The sequence below is a fragment of the Balaenoptera acutorostrata genome, chromosome 11, assembly GCF_949987535.1.
Source record: "Balaenoptera acutorostrata chromosome 11, mBalAcu1.1, whole genome shotgun sequence".
NCBI lineage: Eukaryota > Metazoa > Chordata > Mammalia > Artiodactyla > Balaenopteridae > Balaenoptera > Balaenoptera acutorostrata.
The window spans coordinates 81901242-81926845 of record NC_080074.1 but is presented as its reverse complement, the minus strand read 5'-3'; the positions used below and the strand labels follow the sequence as shown (position 1 = coordinate 81926845).

At 38.7% G+C, this 25604-nt stretch overlaps 1 protein-coding gene across 1 annotated transcript in view; it reads right to left on the bottom strand.

Moving 5' to 3' along the window:
• Positions 1 to 22486, bottom strand: part of OVCH1 (ovochymase 1) — a 77871-nt gene extending 55385 nt beyond the window's left edge. Inside the window, 14 exon segments of the mRNA XM_057557554.1 lie at positions 523 to 597; positions 1845 to 2027; positions 2116 to 2244; positions 3307 to 3397; positions 4134 to 4264; positions 4375 to 4515; positions 5725 to 5858; positions 12141 to 12228; positions 14588 to 14774; positions 16290 to 16441; positions 17050 to 17145; positions 21032 to 21204; positions 21976 to 22073; positions 22352 to 22486. Of these exon segments, the coding sequence (XP_057413537.1) occupies positions 523 to 597; positions 1845 to 2027; positions 2116 to 2244; positions 3307 to 3397; positions 4134 to 4264; positions 4375 to 4515; positions 5725 to 5858; positions 12141 to 12228; positions 14588 to 14774; positions 16290 to 16441; positions 17050 to 17145; positions 21032 to 21204; positions 21976 to 22073; positions 22352 to 22486 (1813 nt within the window).
• Positions 22487 to 25604: the final 3118 nt, after the last annotated feature.

Here is a 25604-nt window from a genome sequence, read left to right as displayed (position 1 = left end):
AAAGGCAGACAATTTCCCCTCTTTATAGCTCCCTGTGCAACTTTCTATTGATATTAAAACCCATCAACTAGAACATATGAAATACGTGCATACAGAGCAATGAAAGTTCGTAATATTTAACCAGACACTTAAGATCATAATGAAGTTAAAAGTTGCAAGTGTGTTAAAAAAATGAAAACAAAAAAGTTTTGTTTTCACCCTTTGCCCCCAAATGCAAAATCATATTAAACAGAGAATTTAGGAAGATATTTTAAATATTAAGCTTGCATAGGAATAAATGAGGACAAGGATTGCTCTCTGTACCTCTTTTTTCCTGTCATAAAGCTTATTTCTTCTTCCCTCTATTTATAAGTCTATACTCAAACCCAAACAGGGTTCTGGAAATTTCACAGGCTTAAATATAAAACTCATTCTTGCTCACTGTGAAGCTATATCAATGCAAGATGAGTTTTCTGTAAAGAGACATCTAGTTAAACAAGAAAGGAAATTAAACAGATAAGAATCACATGGTCATCAACTCACCATATGGAATATCTTTTGTAGAAGATACAGCATTGGTTTTGGAAGATGATGTTGATCCAATTTTGTTTAAAGAGCCTGCAGAGGAAAAAAATATTAATTGAAAATATTTAGAGTAGCGTATACTAGCTGACCCTACTTGCTTACACTGGTCAATCATAGAACCGCTCTTAAGTTGATCTAACTACTACTATCTTTCAAATGTTAAATGCCAGATCCCACATATGTGATTTGGTCGTATATCTCTTAATATCCCTGTTGTACCCTTCTAAGCATTTCTTCCTTCCTTGGCTCCATGAAATTACTCTCTTGGTTTTTTAAAAATATATCTATGGTCATCTTTGCCCAATCTCAGTCTTTATTTCAGGATCCTATTATTCATTCTGAAAGATATTCCACGAAAGTACTGTTCATAGCCCTATTTTTATTCATTTACATATATATGACTTCCAAATGTCTGTCTTTGATCTAAATCTCCTTCCTGAATTCTAGATCTAGGACTAATTCTAGGACTGCTGGATACCTCCATCTGAATCTCCCACAAGCTCATACAAATCCACATATCTCAAATGGAATCAATTGATTTTAACAGTCAAGATGGTCTTGTTATGTTTCTCTGTATCATTTAATGACTCTACCATCCATGCAGCCACTCAAGCTAGAATCCTGGAAATCATGCTGGAATTTTTCTTCTTCATATATCTCCTTCCCCACAACATAACTAATCAAGCAATGTCAGAATAAATTCTTACCATGATTTCCTCACTACTCTCCTTGTGAGTGAGTTCACCCTTAACCTCTAATGCCATCTTCTACATTACCACTAAGGTTTGAATTCTGGCTCCACCTCTTGCCAGCTATGCACCTTTGGTAAAGTTATTGAACTCCTAAGCCTCTGTTCCCTCATCTGTGAAAAGGGGAACAGTATACAAACCTCTTAGGTTTGTACTGAGGAATAAATGTAATATTACATGTGAAATGCTTAGTCCATACCTGGTACAGGGTGAGTAATTAATAAATGTTAACTAGATATGCTGTCACTGTGGTACTTAACATTTAATGTCCTGTATCCATCATGATCTAACTCTTGCCTTTTTTATCATTCCCTCCAAAACTCCAACAATGTTGAGGTATTTGTAGTTTTTTGTACATCATCCATTCTCTTTCACATTAGGGTCTTTGCATATGATATTCCTTTTGTCTGAGTAAAGGCTACTTTATTTTCTAGAATGACTAGAATCCTACTAATCCTTCAAAGCCCTCAAATATCCCAAAACAGAGCCAATCTCATTTCTGAGTTACACTCTCAAATCTGAATTATCTACTTTTCATATAAGGTGCTTGGAATATTTTTTGATAATCTAGTGGACATAGTTTCTTGGCATCATCTGAAGTACTTCTTAAAGCACAGGTTTCAGGGCCCCATTCCACATCTACAGAATCAAAATCTTTGGGGCCAGGCCCAGGAATCTGCATTTTAATTTTGCTACCTAGGTGATTCAAGCACCCTAAATTTAGGTAAACATGGTTAAATTATCTTCCCTATAACCATTTTCATAAGCAAAATATCACGATCATACAAGTGTTTATACTCACCTGAGGGTAAAATGCTGAATCTAGCCTTGAAGCGTTGGAAATTCTTTTCACCATCACTTTTAAAATGAATCACCATCATGTTACCAGGACTGAATACCCGAGTAGGGTTCAAGATTTCACAAAGCTTAGCTGTAAAAGTTTTAGGGAACTTTGCTTTATAGTTACAAAAAATTAAAAATCAGAAAACAGAGGTAAAACATCATCCAATTAATTTTCTTCCAAAAAGTTTTGTTTTCTCCAGCTTTGCTTTGTACCCTTCCATTTCATGTGGGAATCAAACACTAGTTTCAAGATAACAATGTACTATAATTTTATCTCGCAAGAAAAACTCTATAGATAGGGTAAGAATATTTGACTTTTAGTATGCATAGAAACCTCAGTTGACTGTTAATTTATAGACAATGAGAAGAGGTGAATTAAAGAAAATCCCAAACTTGGTATTCCTCCTTCCAAACAGAGCATGGCTACACTTCATGTAAATAGGTAACACATCTGAAATCTGCTTAACCTAACCCCCACTCTATATGGGTCCCGATCTGCTGCATCAGGGAATTGGGCTCCCTTCACCTGCCCTGACTATCCAAATAAACATTCCAAAGTTATCTATATTCCTGGTCTCCAACCCACACTACACCTAGCTGAGGGACACACAGTAGGTGTTAAGGATGTGGCAACATGGCCAGAAGGGATAATTTTTCATGCGCAGTAACTTGGCAGGTCAAAGCTGAAAGTATATTTGAAGATTTAGTTCAAAAATGAACTTCTAGGGCTCACGTAGAAATGATAGCTTTGAATAATCTTTTTTTGGTTACTTTTCTTGGACATAAAAATGAATATATCAGTAATTGAAGGGATTAATACAGAAAAAAATGTTTAAAATTTTACCTTAAATCGCTGCCAAATATTTACTCAGTGTTAACATTTTCTTTTTTCCCTGGGACCTCCTTTCCACCTTCCAAATATTCTGAAACATTCTTCAAATTTTGCATGTTTCTATTAAAAACTTTACTGGTAAATCAGTTGAAGTGATAGATTTTAAAGCTAAAGTTTTATGGCATCATGAGTTTCCAGTATAAGAAATTCATATCCCCACTCTACCTCATGGTATCCAAGGAAGCCAGCCAATGCTCCAACTACTCTGGTTTGTCTCATACTTTTCAGATTAAATTTAAAGGACAGAATATTACCCACCCACCCCATGTTCCTCTTCAGGATCACCATAAATCACAACAGCATGAGTACAGTTTTGGTTAAATTCAATACTAAGGTCTTCAAGTGTCAACTGTATAAATTATAAACATAACCAGAGAAGTGGTCACAGAGAAGATACAAACTTTTAAAGTTTCCCTCTATACATTAAAGGGCTCTCAGTCACACCCTCATTTTCCGTTGGTAGAAGGGTAAACAACTGCAGCCTCTTTGGAGGGCAATTACTACCAGATTTAAAGACACAAACCCTTTGACCCAGTGAGTCCACTTCTGGGAATTATATACATCCACATCGTCCAAAAACAGTGACACAGGAACATACCAGCATTGCTGGCATGGGCAAAGACTGGCAACTCACTAGAAGTCTGTTAATAGGGAACTGGTGTAAGAAATTAAGGGACATCACACAATACAATTTAATGCAGTTGTCATAAAGAAGCCCTCTGGGCTTATCTAGAAAGATCCTTGAGATATTTTTAAGTAGAGAAAGCACTGCCAAGCAATATGAATATATACATGTTTGTAAATGCTCAGAATCTCTCTCTATGGATATTCCAGAAACTTATCAGTGCTTGATTCCAGGAAGTAGGATGGGAGTTAGATGAGAAGGAGACTTACTTTTTGTTTTAGTCTCTTTTAAACTGCTAAAACATTTTAAACTACATACAAAGATCCCCTTTTGGAGTTAAAAAAAAAAAGCAAATAGAAGATCTTAATCATATGACAATTTAACAGTCCTGATGAAGCAAGTTCTACTAAACACACACAGCTAATTTCTTGATGAAGTAAAGGCCTCCTTAGTTGCTTACCTTTATAATGTGTTTCTCTGGAGCATGAATCAACCAGTGACACCCTACATTCCTGGGCTACAGGTGAGGATAGCCCGCAGAGTGAATCATCCCTTCCACCACCAGCACAGCCCCACTCCCACATCCTGAACCTATGGAAGTGCTGGGGAAATCCTAGGTGAATAGCCAAAGGCATTCCCTCTTCCTTACCCTCATATCACGGAAAAACAGCAGGGAATCGCACGCCTGATTTAATACCTACCTGCTTCTGAGTTCTTCCGTACAGCAGTAAAGGTAAGCTCAAAGCTGCTGCCACTGTTGTCTGTATCAGAAACAAAGGTAACTGTGGCCTCACTGGTCTCTGTCAGCAATGGTGTGGGCAATATATTTCCACAGACCTTACCTTAAAAGCAAAAGAAATTGAAATAAGATTACTGAAAAATGATGGAAACAAACTTAGACACGTGCTTTTCTGATACTACCTTCCATGAACTCTCTGTTCTAAATACACCAAAGTATACAGTGGTCCCTTTAATTCATTCTACACTCTGTTTCAATAATTTATACTCCATTTACTTCCACATACCCAATCTCACATGTCCAAATTCTACTCATCCTTCAGGGTCTAACTCAAAGTCCAGCTCTCCATAGACATTCTCTGACAACCAGTGGAAACGAGAGCTTTTCTGAACCCCATAGCACATATCCTATTCTATGCCATTTCCTACTTTGTGGTACACCTTTATTTACCTCACCAAACTGCAAGCTCAGTAGAGCAGAGACTGCTTTTACTCTGTATACGTCCAGTACTTGGTATGATATCTGGTTTAATGATTGGTTTAAAGAATGATTACTGGGTAAAAAGGCCTGAAGCATGAAATCATTTAGTCAATAAATATTATAACCCTTAGCACAATACCTTGACTATAGCATTCTGTCAAATACTTCTGAAGAGATATCTGTCCTAATCATTGGCCATATGGAGACCTAGAGACCGAGGTCTATGCCAGCTCCAGAGACCTTCTATCACGCTTAACACATAATATTTCAATTAAAGTAAATATATCAGTTATGCTTATATAGCTTATAAGAGGTATTCAATAAAAGAAATTAAATGACATGAAATTATCTATTGTCATAAGAAAAAAGAAAATTATAAAACAATGTAGAGTTCAGTGTGTACAGTTAATATGTATAGATAAATAGACATCAAAATGTTAGCAGCATTTACCTCTAGGTGGTAAGGTTATGAATGGTTTACATTTTCTTCCATATGCTTTCTGTTTGTACCAGATTTGGCAAACGTGCACTCGCTTTTGTGGTAAGAAGGAAAAAACCGACATGGCCTTGAAAGGAAGTTTCTGACAATTGTGAGATCAATTTCGTTCAATACTGCTATTAAACTTGAGAAAGGAATCGATAAACCTCAGGAAATATGCTGGTCTTTGCTTCCACTCTTACCACACACACTCTTGGCCCCTTCAAGAAGGGCACAGTTTGTAAGATGAAATAATTTCCCTGTGTGCAGAAATCTAATTTCAGATCCTTTAGCCCCTCTTTGGTTGTTTGGATACTCTAAAATGACAAATGAAAATAAATGTAGCATACTCACTAATAAGCACTCCACTGCTTGATTGTAAAGATACATAGTCATGGTCACATTCAACTTGATTTTCTATGTCTAAGCTTGTAAATTTTATTAGGATAATTTTATTTTCTGGTACCATTATTTTCCAGATACGTAAGCTGCAGAGGAGAAAGTGAAGGAAGTATAATAAATGGCAGAGTCAAGTGTGACAAATAAGATCTAATATCTGAGGTTTAGCTCATAACTCAATACTAAAATTTTACAGGATATTAGAAGGTAAAAGGCAAAGGAAATTCTTTATGTGAGAATAATTTGTTTATGCTCAAATTGCTGGCATTTCTCCAACAAATGGAGCAGTATTAATTAGAGAATGGTCAGAAACCACCCTTTAAATTTCATTTAGTTATAAAATGCAAGAATTTTGATCTACGAATTTAAGAAACCTAAGATTCATCTCTCTAATTTATTAGTCTAATTGAAAATTCATAATATTCACCCAGAAGTTGAATTATGGATTATGAATTATGGATTGACCATGTAGCATATTTTAACCCAAACTAGCCACATACTCCTAGGTCAGCCTAAGTCATAATCCCTGCAGTTGTGATGTTAGCCAACTTCCAGTAAGGTAAGCTGTGACCTTTTACAAATATCCTTAGAAACATGTTTAAACATTTTGAAAGTAGTTTACATAATTTAACACACAATCCTTTACCTTTATTTTTCTACATGAATTCATACTACTCACTCAAGAAAAGAAATCCCAATGGGCCAGGCATCCTCAGGGTCTTCTATGGCTCACATTTATGTGAGTGCAGAGCAATTTTTTTTTTTTTTAATTGACAAGTGACCCTCTGTCATGATTTTCATTGTTCATTTATTTATTTTTTAATTTTTTTGAAGTATAGTTGATTTACAATGTTTCAGGTGTACAGCAAAGTAATTCAGTTATGCATACATACATATTTTTTTTTCAGATTCTTTTCCATTAAAGGTTATTAAAAGATATTGAATAGGGGCTTCCCTGGTGGCGCAGTGGTTGAGAATCTGCCTGCCAATGCAGGGGACACGGGTTCGAGCCCTGGTCTGGGAAGATCCCACATGCCACGGAGCAACTGGGCCCGTGAGCCACAATTACTGAGCCTGCGCGTCTGGAGCCTGTGCTCCGCACCAAGAGAGGCCGCAACGGTGAGAGGCCCGCGCACCGCGATGAAGAGTGGTCCCCACTTGCCACAACTAGAGAAAGCCCTCGCACAGAAACGAAGACTCAACACAGTCATAAATAAATAAATAAATAAATAAATAAAAGAACGTGAATTTCTAAAAAAAAAAAAGGCATGCCTTTAAAAAAAAAAAAAAAAAGATATTGAATATAGTTCCCCGTGCTATACAGTAGGTCCTTGTTGTTTATCTATTTTATATATAGTAGTGTGTATCTGCTAATCGCAAATTCCTACTTTATCCCTCCTCACCCCTCTCCCTCCTTTGGTAACCATAGTTCATTTTCTGTTTGTGAGTGAGTGCAAAGCAATCTTATCTGGAACCTAACATGTCAGAACGAGCTTCCTTCTAAAACTCCATAGTCTTTATCAACAACCTTAGACCTGCTAACTGTCCCATTGCCCTCCAAGTAATAACTTCTCAGGACTGTAGGAGTTATCCAACCCTTTTATGCCCAGTTTCCAAAACCAAACACTGTAATTCTCACCAAACATCTTCTCCTTAACCAGAAACTCCTTGCTTTACTCTTTTTCTATTCAAGCTCATCATCCTGAACTAGATGTAAAAATAGACTGCCTAAAATATTATTAAAATCACTTTGATTTAAAAAGCAATAAGCTGCCTAAAATATTACGATGCCCACTTTTCTAAGCACTTTAGTTGGAAAAGCGCTCCATATCCATCTTCCTTCTTGGGATTCATTTCCCCCCGCTGAGGTAGGCAGGAGAGAAATTACTCCCCCTTCTCCAAATAGAAAAACTGGCATTGATATTGAAAGAGTCATCACATCTCACATATAATGGGAAATACAGTTTAGGCTTTATGACTTCAAAGGACACTGCTTTCTCCTGTTTTCATCTTATTATTTTCTAATTCAAAATCTCTAACTCAAAGATGGAAAATAGATTTCAAGTCACATGCCAACCTTGATTTATTGTTAGTGATTGCTGCATTAAAAGGATTCTGAGGTCTAGTCAAGCTGAGTGAGAGAGGGGTATCAGAATTAATCACTGATTTATTCATTCAAATATCTATTGAGCATTTATTATATGCCAGGCACTGTTCTAGGCTCTAAAAGCTGTAATATCTTCCATGGAAGGAGACCATCTGAATGCCATGAATCTGTCATTTCTGAGAGTCTAGCTACCACCTACCAGAATAAAGACAGGCTTGGAGAGACTATAACTCCCTGCTTCGATTTCACATTATCTCTTTCTCCCTTACCATTGGCTAATTAACTCCATTTGGAATTTAAAAGACCATTCTTCCATCATTCAAGTTTGCTTAGCATGCTGGAGTCACTAAGTAGGTAAATTGGCTCCATGCCTTATTACATTTCTAAAACATGTCTTTTCACATTTGAACATTCTAAAATCAGAAGGATCTTACAATGGAGTCTTACAGTTCAGTTAGAAGGATCTCACAATGTTAGTCTTACAATCAATGGATTGAAAGAGTGTTTCAAGAGAGGATTTGTAATAGTTTTGGCCAGTCACCTGGGGGTACTATTGACTGCATACTACTTAATTTTTCTGCTTGAGGTGTTTTAGACTACACTAGTGGTGAAAATTTTAGACTACATACTTGTATGAATATTAGCTTATGATTCAAATTCTCAGGAAGATTTGTACCCCTCCCTACATCCATTGCCAAGGTTGAGGCATGTAACTTTCCACATGAGTGGGCTTATGCCTGGTATAGCCTTACACTGAAGGTATAGGTGTCCCACTTTTATATGGAGATCTCCTAATCTTGGGTATTTTGTTTTCTTTATTGATGGTACATAAAATAACAATGAACAAACAGTCTGTTTTCGATGTGTTGAAATATGGTACAAATTCATGCTAATATTGAGTTGTAATGTAGCTGAAAGTCTTATTCTCTTTAGTTGACATCTTACTTTAGTCCCTACAAGCTATTTAATATCTTAACTATTTAATCTTAACTTCATTCTCTAAACGTGAAGCAGTTCAAAGCTCACAATTACTAAGACAGCATCTAGTGCAAATTCCTTCAAATTTCCCATAGATTACCTTGACATTTTCTGTTACTTTCCCAGGAAAGGAATTATCTTCCTTCTTTCTAAAGCTAAATCTTTATTTGTTGTGTTCTCATGAAACTTCCTTCACATATATATGTATTTCTCTTGACTAATCACTCTTACTCTCTCTTCTGCCCATAAGAACAGTTAGCCCTACCCTTCAAAAAACAAAATCCCCATTTCTCTTAATCCTAGTGCCCTATTACCCAAAGCCACTGTCCCATCTTCCTCCTTCTCTTCACTGCTCATCTGTCTTCCTCATCTCAAACAATAGCAGCTCCTTCCTTCCTGTAGGTCAAAAGCCTTCAACACAATCTTAAGTCTTTCTCTCTTGAAACCCAAATTTTCAACTTGTTAGCAAATCCTGTGGCTCTACCACTTCTCACCACCTCGACTGTTACAAACCTGGTCGCAGCTATCTTCATCCTTATCGGGATTGCTGCAGGAGCTGGTCTTTCAGCTCTTGCTCCTGCCTATTCTATGGTCTATTTTCAACACAACAGCCAAAGAGATCCTTTAAAATGTGTCAGATCATGTTCCTCCTCTGCTCAAAGTCCTCCAGTGGCTCCATATCCCACTCACAGTAAAATCCAAAGTCCTTCTTATGCTCTAGAAGTTTGGCCACTCATTATCATGACCACTTTCGCCCTCTCTCACTTAGCTCTAGCTAAGTGCTATTTTTTTTTTTTTTTTCTGCCAGGAATATCCCTTCCCAAGATGATCGTTTGATGGCCTCACTCATTTCATTCAAGTCTTTGTTCAAATATCATTTTCATAGTGCAGTCCTCCTGAACATCTTCCCCAATTATTGCACAACTCAGCACTCTCTACCCCTCCTTCTTGCTTTATTTTCCTGTATAGCACTTACCATCTTCTATTGTATGTAATATTATCTGTATTATCCCCACTTTCCACCCTACAACTTGCCCCACAAAGGAAAACATTTTTGTCTGTTTCATTCTCTGCTGTATAACTAGCACCTAAAATAGTGCCTGACACATCTTAGGGCCTCAATTAATTTTTACTATTTGGTGAAGAGATACCAAGTCTTCAGCAATCACTTAACGCATTGTGAATATAGCTTCTAACCTTACAGTTCTACTGAATCAGTTCCTAAATTTTGAATTACCATATCCAATGGCATTTTATCTGAACTCATTTTGACTTTTGCAATGTGTGATACTACTAAGAACACCCTCTGTCTTGAAAGTCTTTCTTGCAGAGATCTCTTCAATACTTCATCTAAATTGAATCACAAGTTCTCTGTCTTTGAGGGTAAATTGTCTGTCATCTGTGTATCTCTTATCCAATAGATAAATGCTTTCTAGAATCTCACGCATAGCCATCCATCCTCTGCTCAAATATCCACTTATAAAGGAAATTCATTATCTCCTGCGCAGGCCATTAAATCTCAGAAATCTCTCAAATTAGAAACTACTTTACATTGTATTGAAATCTACCTTCTTCTAACATTTACCCTCTGCTCTTGTTCTCAGCTCAGCAGTTAATCAGAAGTCCAATTCTGCTTCTATGGTAGCCTTTCAGATAAATCAAGACAGTTCCTTCCCCCTGTCAAGTCTTCTTTGGAATGAATATATTCCTAGTTCCCTCCACCACATCTCCCAAGGCACTGTTTTGAATTTCTTTTTATCTTGGTCATTGCCCTTCAGGTAATTTCCAGCCTATCAATGTTCCTCTCTAACGATTGTACCTAGAGACCTCCTGCCTACACCCCAGCCCAGGACTCTAATAGAATAGGACTCTGGATGCTATTCTTCTAAAAGTTTAAGCAAAGATGGCAAAGGCTTTATTGGTATTATATTATTACTAGGTTGACTCACAGAATGTCACCTTAGACTCTTAATAAGCCTTTTAAATATGGGCTGCAATTAAGCCACATCATTTCTGTCCTATACTTGTAATGGATATTTACATTTATTTTACATTAATTTTGTAAATTATAATCTCACCACCCTTTTGACTTCCCATTTCCCATGGCATAAAGTCTAAGCTTCTTCACATGGAATTCAAGGTCCTCTACAATTAAGGCCTTTTTATCTTCATTGTCCACTGCTACCCCAGTTCCTGTTTACATTAACATTGTTCTCCAGCTGCACTGGGACACACTGTCCAAACAGTCCTGATATTCTTCACCTCCTGACATTTCTTATATACAATTCCCTCTGCCTGGCATGATCTGTAGAAATCTCTTATATGTTAGAGCTACAAAAGACTTCATGAGCAGTAAACTCATAACTATACTTCACTGTCTAGTTTCAATACTATCCCCTTAACTGAAGCATCTCTACCCCTCCCAACCACAGTACACACACCTCACAAATCACTGCAATAGGAACTATTCTCCCCATTGTCAATAGTACCAACACACCTTGGTAGTGTGGATTATAAAGCTTATTTTACCTTGTTTTATAGTATAGTTATTTTTGTCCAGCTCTCTCCTCCTACCAGATTATAAACTCATAGAACTCTCATCTACCTTTGAATACCTTTCAATGCTCAATGCGATTTTAAAAATGAATGTAGAACACTTAAGAAAGTGAGATATTTGCAAAATTAATTTTTAAAGCTTAAAGATATTCTTAGCCATATAGAGGACAAGGTAGGTAAAAATTTTTTTAAGATACTGAAGCTTATACATCATGAACTATTTTCCCTCTTCTAGGCAACACTGAACAAAGTATTACAATTATTACAGAAATAAGTGGGACAGGATTAACCACTAGATTCCCAAAACAATCTCACTACCAGCTGCTGTTAATGTTAGATATTTGAATACATCAATTCAGGTTAAGTTCCAGTCTTTGTTTGTTTATATTTTTTGTTTTTTTTGGCTGTGCCCCGAAGCTTGTGGGATCTTAGTTCCTAAACCAGGTATCGAACCTGGGTCCCCTGCAGTGGACGCCTGGAGTCCTAACCACTGGACTGCCAGGGAATTCCCCTCATAAGCTCCAGTCTTAATGCTGATGATTCATACTAACAGGTATCAGAAATACCAATTAGCAAATATTTGTCATCCAATACCAGATAAAATATTTAGGCTTTTATGTTAATCAAATAAAGTAATTGAGATACCAGATAAAATTGCCAAAACATGGCCCCTTAAAATGGCATGATTTGGGGGAAAAACCCAGGGATCATTCCTACCAGGGTTACGTACCGATTATGAGAATGGTTGCTCTCTTTCGAATGGGGATAACGAATCTTCCCATTTTCTCCAAATAATACTGTTCCCTGAGGTCTACAATCTTCCAAAACATAGGAAAAAAAGCTGATTATTTTGCTCAGCCATGGACATTTCAAGACATATTGTACAGAGTCAGCTTGAAGCTGTATAATTTATATTATATAATTCGTATTTATGGAAATGCATTTGTTTGTAGGTGCCATGACCTATACTTTGTATTTGCAGACTTTGTTAGGAAAATTTCTAAATCATAATTTTAAAAATATATAATAATTTTATTAATTAACCCTCTGATATTCTTTACAATACTTTCTCTCCCACTTTTACTGAGGTATAATTGACATATAACATTATATTAGTTTCAGGTTTATGACACAATTTGTTATTTATATGTATTGTGAAATGACCACCGCAGTGAGTGGAGTTAACATCCATCACCATACCTAGGTACAAAACTTCTTTTCCTTGTGATGAGGACTTTTAAGATCTACTCTCTTAACAACTTTCAACTATGTAACATAGTATCATTAACTATAGTCATTGTACTGTACATTTTTATCTCCAGGACTTATTTTATAACTGGAAGTTATAACTTTTGACTCCCTTCACCCATTTTGCCCACCCACCACCTCTGGCAACCACCAATGTGTTCTCTGTATCTATCAGCTTTTTTTTTTTTTTTTTTTTTTAATTCCACATATAGGTGAGATCACACAGTGTTTGCCTTTCTTGATTTCATTCAGGATAATGCCCTCAAGGTCCTATCCACGTTGTCACAAATGGCAAGATTTCATTCTTTTTTATGGCTGAAGAGTATTCATAATATTCTTTATCTGAGTTCTTCAGATTTAACAATTATCCAATTTTCTCAAATCATGAGTCATAGTGAAGCTGTCAAATTATAGTGTATGAAACTAATATGGTGTTTTCCCATCTCTAACTAGGATTTCCTGGGTTATAATAAAATACCTTTGTATAATGATATTAAAGTAAAAGTACACAACTTTTAGCAATGACATGGCAAGTCTCCAGCATTCGCTCAGAAATTTCAGACTCCTGTGTCACATTTTAATTGTTGGAAGCTAGAACAGGCAACTAGGGAATGAGAAGTTTAGAAAGATGATATTAAGGAGGCGTTATTTAAATAAATTACTTGTCACATTCTGATATTCATTTGACTGTGGAATTGATGGTTATTGCCTGATTTCATTGCCATTTTAAAATATTGTTACCATTAACCTTTGTTCAGCACTTGTTAACCTTTTTAACTTTCTCTTCTAGGTGATGAAAACTGAATAGAATTGTTACCAGGGGAAAAATTTCCCCCTGCAGTAATGGCAATGAACAGAACACTTTTACTCTGAAGACCAAATGAAAGTGAGCTGAGAGTGGGCTCTTGTTGGAGGAGGCACTAGTGTTCAGCTGGACCAGCAGCAGGAGTGCTTTTCAAATCATCAGCCAGGTGGCTGGTCTTGGACTACAATGAGGAAAGGAGGGAGGGAGGGAGGGATGGCGGAAACACTGTGTTCTGCTGCTATGGGTCCTGGCCTTTAACACATTTGGTTCTTACACTCAACCGCTTGTTCCTGTAAGCTGTGCTTCCTTATGCCTCTTTATTCTGCAGAGGCTGTCCCTTGTGCCATTTTCTTGAGCAGATGCTGTCCCTTTTCATTGCAAACCTTCTGGCCCCTCAGAACTGAGCCCCCTAGGCCCCCCTGCAGTGTTCTTATAGCTCTCTGGGTTTATGTGAACTTCACCTTTTATCACAACTATCCATTTACTTCTTTGTCTCCCCCAGTAGTTGGGAAATTCCTTGAGGACAGGTTTGGCATCTGCAGACCAATATTTATTTGCCGAATCTAGATTTTAGTGCCATAGAACAAAAATAACTCTCCAAAGCCTCCTTTATGTTTCCACTCTTGCCAAGTAAAATTAACAAGGGTGAAAGGGAGAAAGGGTGATTTTTTTTTTTGGCCTTGGGGCAGGTGGGATCTTAGTTCCCCAACCAGGGATCAAACCCGTGCCAGGTGATTTATTTTTAATGATCTTAAGTAGTTTAGGAAAAAATTATGTCAACTGGTTAAATGCAGAAAGAATCCTCTAATGAGTCTATACACAAAACTATTTTAAAATCTCATAAGTACAAAAAAGCCCACATTTCATGAAAATCTACATGACCATAAACGTGAAGATCCAGTTGATGTTCAAATTAAATTGACGGGTATCAGTGTTAATTAATTCAGAGTTAGAAGTTTATATACATTGTATTAGGAACTCAAAACAAGCCATATTCTTGCTTTATTTTAAAGCTTATTTCTGATTATATCTGCAACATAGAGTAACTATCCTTGAAAGAAGCACGACCATTTTTTGAGTTGCAATGAAATGAGGAAGGAGGAATTCATAGAAATGACACCCACCTGTCATGGTCTGAGTGATAAAATCCATTAACTCAAACACCTTGGAAAAAATGCCAGGTGATGCCCTTCTATGTTTATTTCTGAAAGGATTCCAGCCTCTAGCACAACCAGCTCCCCAGGAAGTTATCCCAGCAAGAACCCGGTTTCCATCGTCTCTTCTACAAACAAGTGGACCTCCAGAGTCCCCCTTTTATAATAGAGAAAGAGGAAATTTTAAAATAGTCACAAGTTAAAAATATTTTATCAGGTCCAAAAATATCAGCACACATCTCAGAGAGAGAAGTAGAGGCATATAAGCCCAAAGGTCATTATTCATCAACATTTTTTGTCTATCATTTTGTTTCTTCATCATTAGCTTCAAAGGACTGTCTTTTCACTTAGATGTAACCTCCTTCCACCCACTTCATGCAATCTTGTCAATCTAACACTTAATTCTTCTCTTCCTCTCAGTCTTTTGGGAACAATCATATATATTTCAAAATAAATAGAAGGAGAAGGGGGAGTTCACAGATATATGCTTCCACTATAGCTTGTCATCTGGAATTGCTCAGAAAGACTGTGTCACATCCCAAGCCCACAGCACCAGTGAATAGAGCCTCTAAAGTCATGCAATAGCTCAAGGCTTTAAAAACAGAATGCCTGGGAACCTAATTTTGTCCCAGGGGCTATATATAAAGGATCCATTGGCTCTCAGACTAGAGGATAAAGGACCCACAATTTCAGGATCCTTTCTTTAATAATTCTTCATAATGATATGTTGCTTTGAAAACCTGTCAATTTTGTGTCAGATTAAACCCCCTCAAAAAGCACAGAGTTGTTTGAGAGCTTTATCCAAAAAATGATTGCTTATAAAGGATGAGACAGGACAAAGCAACCTAAGTCTACCTATGTTACAATTTAGAAAGTGGAATAACTGTAAATTTCTATCTCTTTCATCCCAAACTCTTCCTGGTCCTTATTCTGTTGCCCCCTAGAAGAAAAATTAAACATTTTTCCAACAGAAAATTTTAGGGACCTTCACATGGCAGTTTCAAGCTGCTTGCTGGCAAAGAATAAAGAATCCCTGCTCCTACAGTTAAAAAAACAAACAAACAAAAAACAAAAACAAACAAAAAAGACTACTTTCCAAGTAAATTATCTTCTTCATCTAAAACTTAAAACACATGTCTTTCACAAATTGGCCTCCCTTTCCTTATCTTGTCAGGATTGGTCTTCTTTGTGAAGCTGTTATGTTGGCCTTGGGAGGTCACTGTCATTCACAACATCTTTTACCCCACAGTTACTATAGCTATGCTATCCTTGGTCAAACTTTGTGCAAACACTGCATTCTTCACTAAAGCTTGAAGAAAAATTACAATGTTTAACAAAAGGTGGAATGAAAACTAATTCAGAGCTGACCTAATTAGTTAGCCAAAGTGTTCATCTTGTTTGATTCCATTAGGCTGGAAATGTTGAAACCACCTTCCCTGCCTCTCCTCTTCACTCCCCCAAAAAGAGGTACAGGGGTAAGAATGGACATGGGACAGAAAAGAATTCTCTCAGCCCTGGTCAAGGAACCTTTTTCAGTAGAAGCCAGATGGAAAGATGAAGGAAAAGGGAATCTTGAAGCAGTAACCCCCCAAAAGCAGCTCAGGAGAAAAAAAGAATCCACTATCACCCACGTGATAGTGGGTGAATAACTGGACTGGTTTATGCTTTTTACCTGGCAGGCATCCTTTTTCCCATCAGGAAAACCGGCACACGACATGGTCCTTCCCAGGGGAGGAAGGTTCATACCCTTGAGCATAGTTTTACATGTTCTGTCATCCATGATGGGAAGTTCCACTTCCTGTAGGACATTTGAATATTCTGCTGCTGTGGAGAAGGGACTGATATGTTAGTCAACAATTGTCCTCACTGAAAGAAACCAATAAGAAGCTTACAAGTTTAAAACTTGTAGATGTTTAACCAAAATGTAGAAGGCTTTTTTTTAAGCTGTGAATGATATTATTTCCTAAAATCTTATACTATGTGATAAAGAACATTTTTTTAAAATTTAGATTTTTAAGGTAACATAGGCAATTGTGGCTTCTCTGAATATATGCTTAAATGTTTCCTCAAGAGGAAAACTTTAGTCAATAAGGCAATATTCTGTAAAATTCTTCATTTTTTAAAAAAATCACAATATTAAAGATAAGGAAGCTTAACTATTGTTATTTTACTGTATTATTCTTCATCTATTATAGTTACCTCTGGTTCCTTCATCTGACACACCTAACCAAAATGGCAGTAGGAGGAATTTTATGTAGAGCCTTAAGTATAGACTTTTTATGGTGAAGACAAGCAGAAGTCTTCATTGGGCCAGAACTCAAGGGGGAAAAAACCCAGGATAAATGTATTATTCAGGACCAACAAAATTCCTGCTTCCACTGGGCATGTAAAGGGGCCTGGAAGAAATATTACATTCTTCTGATGCCTCTTACTCTCTGAAATCTTGCCCCATCCACTGGCCATGCAAAAAATCCCTTCTTCAAATGTATCACCTCTATGGGGAATAGAGATCTGCTGAACAGTAGTTCCTGAAAAAACAACAGTAACAAAAAATCATGAGTCACAGACAAGTAATGGCTAAATATATCTGGAAACTGACGTCTGGTTGATTTCATGGTTTCTACACTTTCTTCCTAAATGTAATAATGACATACATTTTAAAAGTTTTTCTCTCTCAAAAGAACTATTTCATATTTACAGAAATTTAGAAAAATGCAAGTAGAATAAGGAAAAACATGTTACACATACCACAATGACCCTCCCCAAACTAGCAACATTTTAGGTTGTGCCCTTGTTGTTAAGGGATAGTTTTTCACTCAAGGGTAATTGAGCACTATTATGTGGCAAGCACTCTTCTGGGTCTCAATGAATGAGCAGAAAAAAGAAATCCTTCCCTGGCAGAACTTAGATACAAGTGTGAGTGAGTGAATGTGTGTGTGTGTGTGTGTGTGTGTGTGTGTGTGTGTGTGTTTGGGGTGGGGGGAGTACAAACAGTAAATCTAATAATTTAGTTGTTAGGTAATATGTGCTCAGATTTTTCCAGAAAAATCAGAACAGGGTAAGAAAGATGAGAAGTCTGAGGATTAGGAAAGATAGCATGGGAGATGCAATTTTAAAAATGGTAGCCGAGGGGCTTCCCTGGTGGCGCAGTGGTTGAGAATCTGCCTGCTAATGCAGGGCACATGGGTTCGAGTCCTGGTCTGGGAAGATCCCACATGCCGCAGAGCAACTAGGCCCGTGAGCCACAACTACTGAGCCTGTGCGTCTGGAGCCTGTGGTCCGCAACAGGAGAGGCCGCGATAGTGAGAGGCCCGTGCACCGCGATGAAGAGTGGCCCCCCCTCGCCGCAACTAGAGAAAGCCCTCGCACAGAAACGGGGACCCAACATAGCAATCAATCAATCAATAAATAAATCTTTAAAAAAAAAAAAAGAACTGCTTTAAAAAAAACAAAAAAACTGTAGTCGTGTCAAGCCTCACTGAGCAGAAGCTGAGGGAAGGAATCAGGCAGTCATCTGGGTGGAAAGCATTTGAAGAAGAAAAAAACAAAATGGAAAGTCCCTGCAGTGGAATCATGCCACATACATCTGAGGAAGAGTGGGGAGGTCAGGATGGCTGGAGCAGATTAAACAAAAGAAAGTTTAGTAAAAAAATAAACAAAAAAGAAGTTAGATACAGGGCTAGGATGAGGGTGATGTCAGCTGATAAGAACACTGATTTCTATCTGAGTGTAAGGGAGAACCACTGAAGTGTTTTCAGCAGAGTAATATAATCTGACTTAGATTTCAAAAAGGATTATTCTGGCTGCTGGGTTAATAATAAACATCAGGGATGCAAAAGAGGAAGCTGGAGATGATTCAAGAGACCATTCAGATTAACCTAGGCAAGAAATGATGGTAGCGTGGAACAGGATGTTAGGAGTGGAGAGGGTGAGGCAAAAGCGATAGAATTCTTCTGATGGAGTAGATGGATAGTGTGAGAGAAAGAAGAATGAAGAATGAGTGCAAAGTTTTTAGCTTAAACAACTGGAAGATAGAGTTGTCATTAATCCAAATGGAAGGCTATGGATAGAGCAGATTTAGATGTAGGGCATAATCAGGATTTTATTTTAAACATATTAAGTTTGAGAAGTCTATTAGCTATCCAGGTAGATCACTAGGCAGCTGGCTATAAGAGCCCTATTAATCCCAGTACCATATATAATACACAGAAACCTGGGCTGGATATATAACATCTAGAGTTATCTTCAAGTAATTGGTGTTTAAAGCCTTGATCCTGGATGAGATCACTAAGGGAGTGAGCACAGAAAAAGAAGAAGCGGTCCAAGGGCTGATACCTGGGGCACCTCAACAATAAGTCACGAAGAAGAGGAGGAGTCATCCGAGAAGACTAAGAGAGGGTGTAAGAAGAAGTAGAAGGAAAACCAAGGGACCCCTAAAAATCAAGTGAGGAAAATGTTTCCAGGAGAGTATGAGCAACTCTGTCAAAACTCCTATCCTTTTTTTTTTTTTTAACATCTTTATTGGAGTACAATTGCTTTACAATGATGTGTTAGTTTCTGTTCTATAACAAAGTGAATCAGTTATGCATATACATATGTTCCCATATCTCTTCCCTCTTGCGTCTCCCTCCCTCCCACCCTCCCTATCCCACCCCTCTAGGTGGTCACAAAGCACCGAGCTGATCTCCCTGTGCTAAAACTCCTATTAAGTAAGCTGAGGATGGAGAATTTATCTTTGAATTTAGCAACATGGACATGGTGGCTGTGACATGGGCAAATTTGGTAGAGTGATGGGGGTGAAAGTGTGATTAGCTTGGATGTCTAATAGACATCTCAAGCCTAATACATGCAGTTATGAGAACTGAGGAGAGGAAATTAACATGCCAACATGGCTCTTCATAGAGTTTTTCTATAAAGGGGAATAGAAAAAAATCAATAGTTTCTTTTGATATACAAATCTAGTTTCAGTTATTCTCTCAGTATTTTGATGATCTTGTTCTTTCGTCTTCTGACTTTCATTACTGCTGTTAAAAAATTAGCTGTAAATCTAATGGTCACTTCTCTGTATTCTCTAAATTTTTTGAGATCCACGCTGGGGTTTTAGGATGCTATAAATTCAGCACAACATATCTAGATATAAAATTATTTTTAATATTATAGTTTGAGATTACTAGGCTTCTTAAGTCTGAAGGTTAGTGTCTCATCAGCTATGACTAACCCTCACTCACTTTCTCTTAAATTATAGCCTCTCTCTCCCATTATCTGTATGCCTTCTAAAGCTCAAACTGATTGTTTACCATACTCTTCCAGTCTCTCTTCTCTGTCCCACTTTTTTGTCTCTTTGGATAATTATTTCCGATCTTCTACTTCTCTACATTTGATCTAATCTGCTATCTACCTGATTCTGATTGCTGTTATTTTGGACTCTCTCTTTGGTGGCAACTTTCTCTGCATGCTTTTAATTGTGTGCTCTCATTCATGAAACCTTTATGGGAATACATTCAAGCTGAGATTTAAGGTTCATCTCTTCAAAGAGAATTTACTACCTTTGCTTCTGCCAGAAACCCAATTACTCACCTGGAACAACTTTAAAGTCTTGGCTTGGAGTTTTTGGTGACAGGTAATGTGAATGCCAGCATCGAACCTGAATGAAGCCTGGATCAGGCTACAGATTCTTCTGAGAGCCCTCCATTTAGGGCCAAGGTACAAGTATGTAAATTTCCTTATTCCTTCACTTTATGTGGTGTTTTCTCCTTTTTCCCCTATCTTTCAAAGCATCAGCTTTCAGGAAGTCCCAGGTTACATCCATGGGAAGCTCCAATCAGACTTTCCCATCCCCCATCCTACTTCCATGCAGGCTCCTTGCATGGCCAGTTAAGGCTCTAGGTTCTTAAAGATCATTTAGATGCCTCAAGGGCAGTCACTGACTTCAGTGCCTGGCTAACTTCTCTGGATCTGTTCTCTTTCATTGTTTTTGGCCACTGAACACTTCCCTTTCTTGTTTTTTTAAAAAAGTAGATTTTTAATATTTTAACCAGAATGTTTAAATTATTTGTGCTGACAGAGTGTCAGATATCTAGTACATAACAGTGACAGAAAGGAGAAGTCTCTGAGGACATTTTCAAATGTCCCACACTCCTTGGCTAGAGCTGAGTACAGGTAGATGGCCTAGAATATTGCCCAGTCAAGACACTGGAGTACTTAAAATGTTGATTAAGTTAAGCATACGTAATTCGTGCCTGGTACGGTGTTTTTTATATGTTATAGATTAAACAAAATTATTTTTTAAGGAACAAAACTTAGCTATTCAAATATTTCTAGATATATACACAGGAATTGAAGTTAACTGGCAGAGAATTAATAAACACAGTTTTCTCCATTATATTTTTTTGTACTCCAACACTCCCTACTTACCAAAGTTGGCTTTGTGTTTTAGATATAGCAGTGCAATATCAAAACTCATATATCCAAGTCTGTTGTATTTGGGATGGATAATAATTTCTGAGACAGGAATTTTCTGTTCCTCCTTATCCTTCTGAAAGAAGTTATACTCCCCAGCAGTCACAGTCAGACGCTTAATTTGCTTCCTAAAACCAAACAAAAATCTTTCAATAAGTCTAGCTGTCTCCCCCAGGAAAGCCAGTCTTGGTTTCATGTAATTAAATGAAAGTGATTAATGTACCTTTAAGCATTTCTAAGTCTTAAAAGAAGATGTATCTTTATTAGTGATTATTATCAATTGTTATAATTCCCTGTAAATTATAGGTATCTACAAAAAGTCACGGTTTTCAATCACAGAGTGTTTACATTCTGTGAACCCTTTCCCCTAGCGTCAATTGTCTTTCTGCATAAAATATTTGTGTCTTCTTTTGTACATAAACCAGTCTATATATGCTCTACCATTTTAAGCAAGATAGAAAGGTTGTTCCTAGAACTGTTCTTCTTTTCCTTTTACTAGTACCCTCTTCTAATCTAGTCAAGTATCTGTTATTTCCACAGTATTTTTCCCTCCTAATTACTGAAACTCAGATTATTAGAACATTAGTGCATCCATTTAACATTTGATGTTAATACTTTATTAAAATAAGTAACCATCACCCCTACCCCACCACTAACTCCACAGATCATAGATGATGTCTGGGATCTTTGGGGTATCTGATTAGTAGAGTAGAAAGCACAAGAAATCTTGGGATATACACAAGTTTCTGGGAATCAAGAAGGTCAGTGGATCGGTGGACCAGAGGGAAAAATTAAGAAAGGGACTAAGATTGAACCTTGTATGGTATTTAGGGCATCGAATCTCCCAGTCCTATTGCCATGGATCAAGGTTTGATAAGTAATGGAAATCCACAACTTACTCATCGAGGCTAGCCAGGCAGTGTGCTGCTGTAACCACCAGATCATCTTGAATCAAGCTTCCTCCACAGAAGTGCTGCCTACCTAATTTCAGGGAGACCTGCCCAAGAAAAAAGTTATGAACACAACTAATATACATCTCCACACAGATGTCATCTCCTCCAGAAACATTTGAAACCAACTCTTCTAATATGATGTCACATTAAGACACTGATATAAATGGGTTAGGAAGAGATTTCCTATGAAGTAAACTCTTTGATAGTGAGGTCAAGTGGGATCCAGAGAAAAATTACATGTTAACCTGGAGTGTGGTATTTGAAACAAAGGAAATAATTCACCGTTTTCTCATTAAGAAATCAATGTCTTTGTTACACCCACCTGCCACGGGTGTCCACCAACTGTTGAATTTCCCCAGCTACTAATTCTCGAGAAGAACCCCGATTCCAAGATAGTTTCTGTACTTTTCGAATCAACTGCACGAATTCCGCACTTCAGTCCTGTGTGGGAGAGCATATGTGTGATCACACACACACACACACACACACACACACACGGCACCTTATGTAAGCGTTCACTTTATCAAGATTTCCACGTTCGGATTTTCCTGGCCTGGCTCAAGTGTTCTGGTGTCACTCAGCTGCAGGCTATCCCCTTTCTTTTCTCAAGATACCCCTGACACGATACCACTCGTTGCCTAGAACTTGCCTCGCGACCCCCCCCCCCCGCCCTTTACAGCCTGAGCTAGCTTAATAAAAAAGACCTGGGCGCTGCATGAGGGCCTCTCCCTCTGGTGATGGAGTCGGGGCTTTCTCTGGGACGGTGAGCATCACATAATTTAGGTGGAAAGAAAGATACTGGAGAACGTAGGCTGCTCCGGAACAGAGCTGTCAGGTTTTAAGTTACTTCTACTTGGTTATCTTTTCTTGGAGGAGAAGCCTTAGCACAAGCATGATTAGCAGATGTGCCTGAAAACTTGAACTGCAGAATCCAGGGGACTGCAGAAGGAAATCCGGCCCAGGCCCTTCTCGGGCACCCCTGGCTGTTCTCCTTTCTGGCCTGGGGAGGAATGAAGCCCCTTTGCCGGCGCTCAGCCGCCCGCAGCCCCGGCGCCCAGGATCGGGCTCACCTCTGCTCCGCCAGGGGCGGACCGCGGGCAGCAGCAGCAGCAGCAGCAGGAGCCGCAGCCAAGCAGCCCCAGGCGGCGTCCGCATGGCGCCCGCGTGCGGGGACCCGTCGGTCTTCCTCAGACGCCCGCAGCGCAAACCCGGCGAGGAGAGGCGCTCCGGCCGCAGGGCTCGCGCTCCCGGAAGCGCCCGCGCTCTTCACCCCCTCCCGCGGCGCCAAGGGGCCGCACCTGCCGCGCCGCCGGGCGCACAGCTTTCCCTCCTTAGGACCAGCCGAGCCTTGGCCGCTCTCGGGCCGCCCAGGTGTCATAGCGACCCCGCCATCCGCCCCTGGAAACGGGAGCGAGGTGACCTCGAGGGTGAGCCTGGGCCAGACGTGGGAGCAAGGGGATCAGTGGCTAGAACGCTCAGCGCAGGTGAGTTCTGTCCCCAACCGGAGAGTGTGGCCCAAGCCCAGGGTCAAGGAAGCTGGGGACCCATGCAAGACACAGGCAGGCTGACCTCTGAAAGGAGGAGGAGGACTCATGAAAACTTGAGGATTTAAAGGTACCACCCTGCTTCTAAGAAGCTTGTTGAAGACCTTGACACTCTCAAGTTTTCAAAGGGACTGGATGTGACAGATCAGGTTTCTGCCCCGTTCCTTTTCTGAGTGGCAGTGTTATCATCAACTTCAGTGGAATGGACCAAAACTGCAGGGTCCAGCATTTAAGATTATTAAAATGAATTCACTAGCAGGATTATCATGTCAGCATTTTTTCAATAATTATTTTCTAATAAGTAATTTGTAACAAGTTAGCTTGAGATTGGGAAAGAAATAAAGCCAGAATTTGTAACTGATTTATAATTTATCAAAAAATGAGGGCAAGGCTAAGCGAACATTTTATATGTATTAACTAAAATATATATATTTATATATATTAACATTTTATATATATTAACTATATTATCAAAAAATGAGGGCAAAGCTAAGCGAACATTTTGTATATATTAACTAACCTAGACACCAGTCCCCCAGCCCCAGTTATCTCACTTTTGTACAAAATAGAAATAAAAGCTCCTTGAGGTAGGAGGGTAAACAAATTAGGGAGACAGGCAGGTGGTAGACAGAAGGACAGGAACACAGAGACAGTCGAGGTGGAGGGAATGCAGGTCCAGGAACAGGCAGCTGACCGTCAGAGGGGGGCAGAAGGTGAATTGGGAAACTTCTGGCAAAAAGCTTAAAGAATGTGATTGGCACCCAAACTTGAAACACACCATCTCAAGCCTTCTTGTCTTATGAAGCTAAAAGGGGTTTCCGTGATTTTTATGTCCCGAGTCTTACAACACTGAAAAGCTCTAAAGTTGCACTGTCTAATAGAGTGGACATTAGCCATGTATGGTTATTAAAATTAATATTAACTAAAATAAAAAATTTCGTTCCACAGTCACACTAACTACATTTCTAGTGCTCAATAGCCACCTGTGCCTAGTGGCTACCATATTGGACAGCACAGATATGGAACACTGCCATCATCAACAGATACTTCTGTTGGACTGAATTGTTCTTGAGAGTAGCACCATTTTAAGTATTTATTTAAAATAGTCACAACTTGGATGGCAGTTTGACTGAGTAGATGACTCCTGGGTTTCAAGCTTTGGTGTCTAGGGGACACCAGGAGGGGACTTGGTAAGGTAAGCAGCTCTTTTCTGAAAATACACTGCTACACCTGAGTGCTGTAAAAGAACTCTCCAGGTAGTGGCTGTCTGACCCATGGCCCTCAACACTCTCATCTCCGAGTTTTGCTTTCACTGTAGTGACCTCACGATTATTACCATAACCATCTGTGGCCCCAGGGGCACACTACTCTCCAATAAAAGCTCAGACCCTCCAAATGGACCCAAACTCCTTTCTTTCTTCTTAGCAAGAGAGGGTCAGATTAAAGCCACTACAAAGCTGTTACAAAATAAAATAGAAGGAAAGAAAAAATGAACATGTGCTGTGTACGTTGGACCCACGATGTTCAAGTTCATGGCTAACCTCATGAAGCTTACAGACCCTGTCCCCTTGCAGTCTTGTGCACATGGTACACACACAGCTTTGCAGGATCTTCAGTGGTTTGTTTCACACCTGGGAGTCTCCATGGGGTTGGGTACTGTCTCATTTCCTGTTACATCACAGCTCCCTTTGTTTCCAGAGTTCACACTCACAGCCTCAAGTGAGACCTTGTCCTTCTATACAGAAGGTTGATCCCTTTCTGGCTTGACAAAATAATGCCTTTCCATTAAGCAGAAAAAGAGCCATTCAGTATGAATTGCATACATAACAAAAGCCAGGTCATTAGTTTTAGATTTAAATTTGCTAGTAAGATGATGGTTTAAATATGTTGGGTTTGTGGTGATGTTGAAGGGTCCAAATGGAAGGGTTCTCTTATTTAAAAACAAAACAAACCAAAAAACTTCAGAAAAGGAAAGGATGTCAAGCAGAGTGTGCTGGACTATCCCAAATTGGATTGGGAAATCTGCCTTTA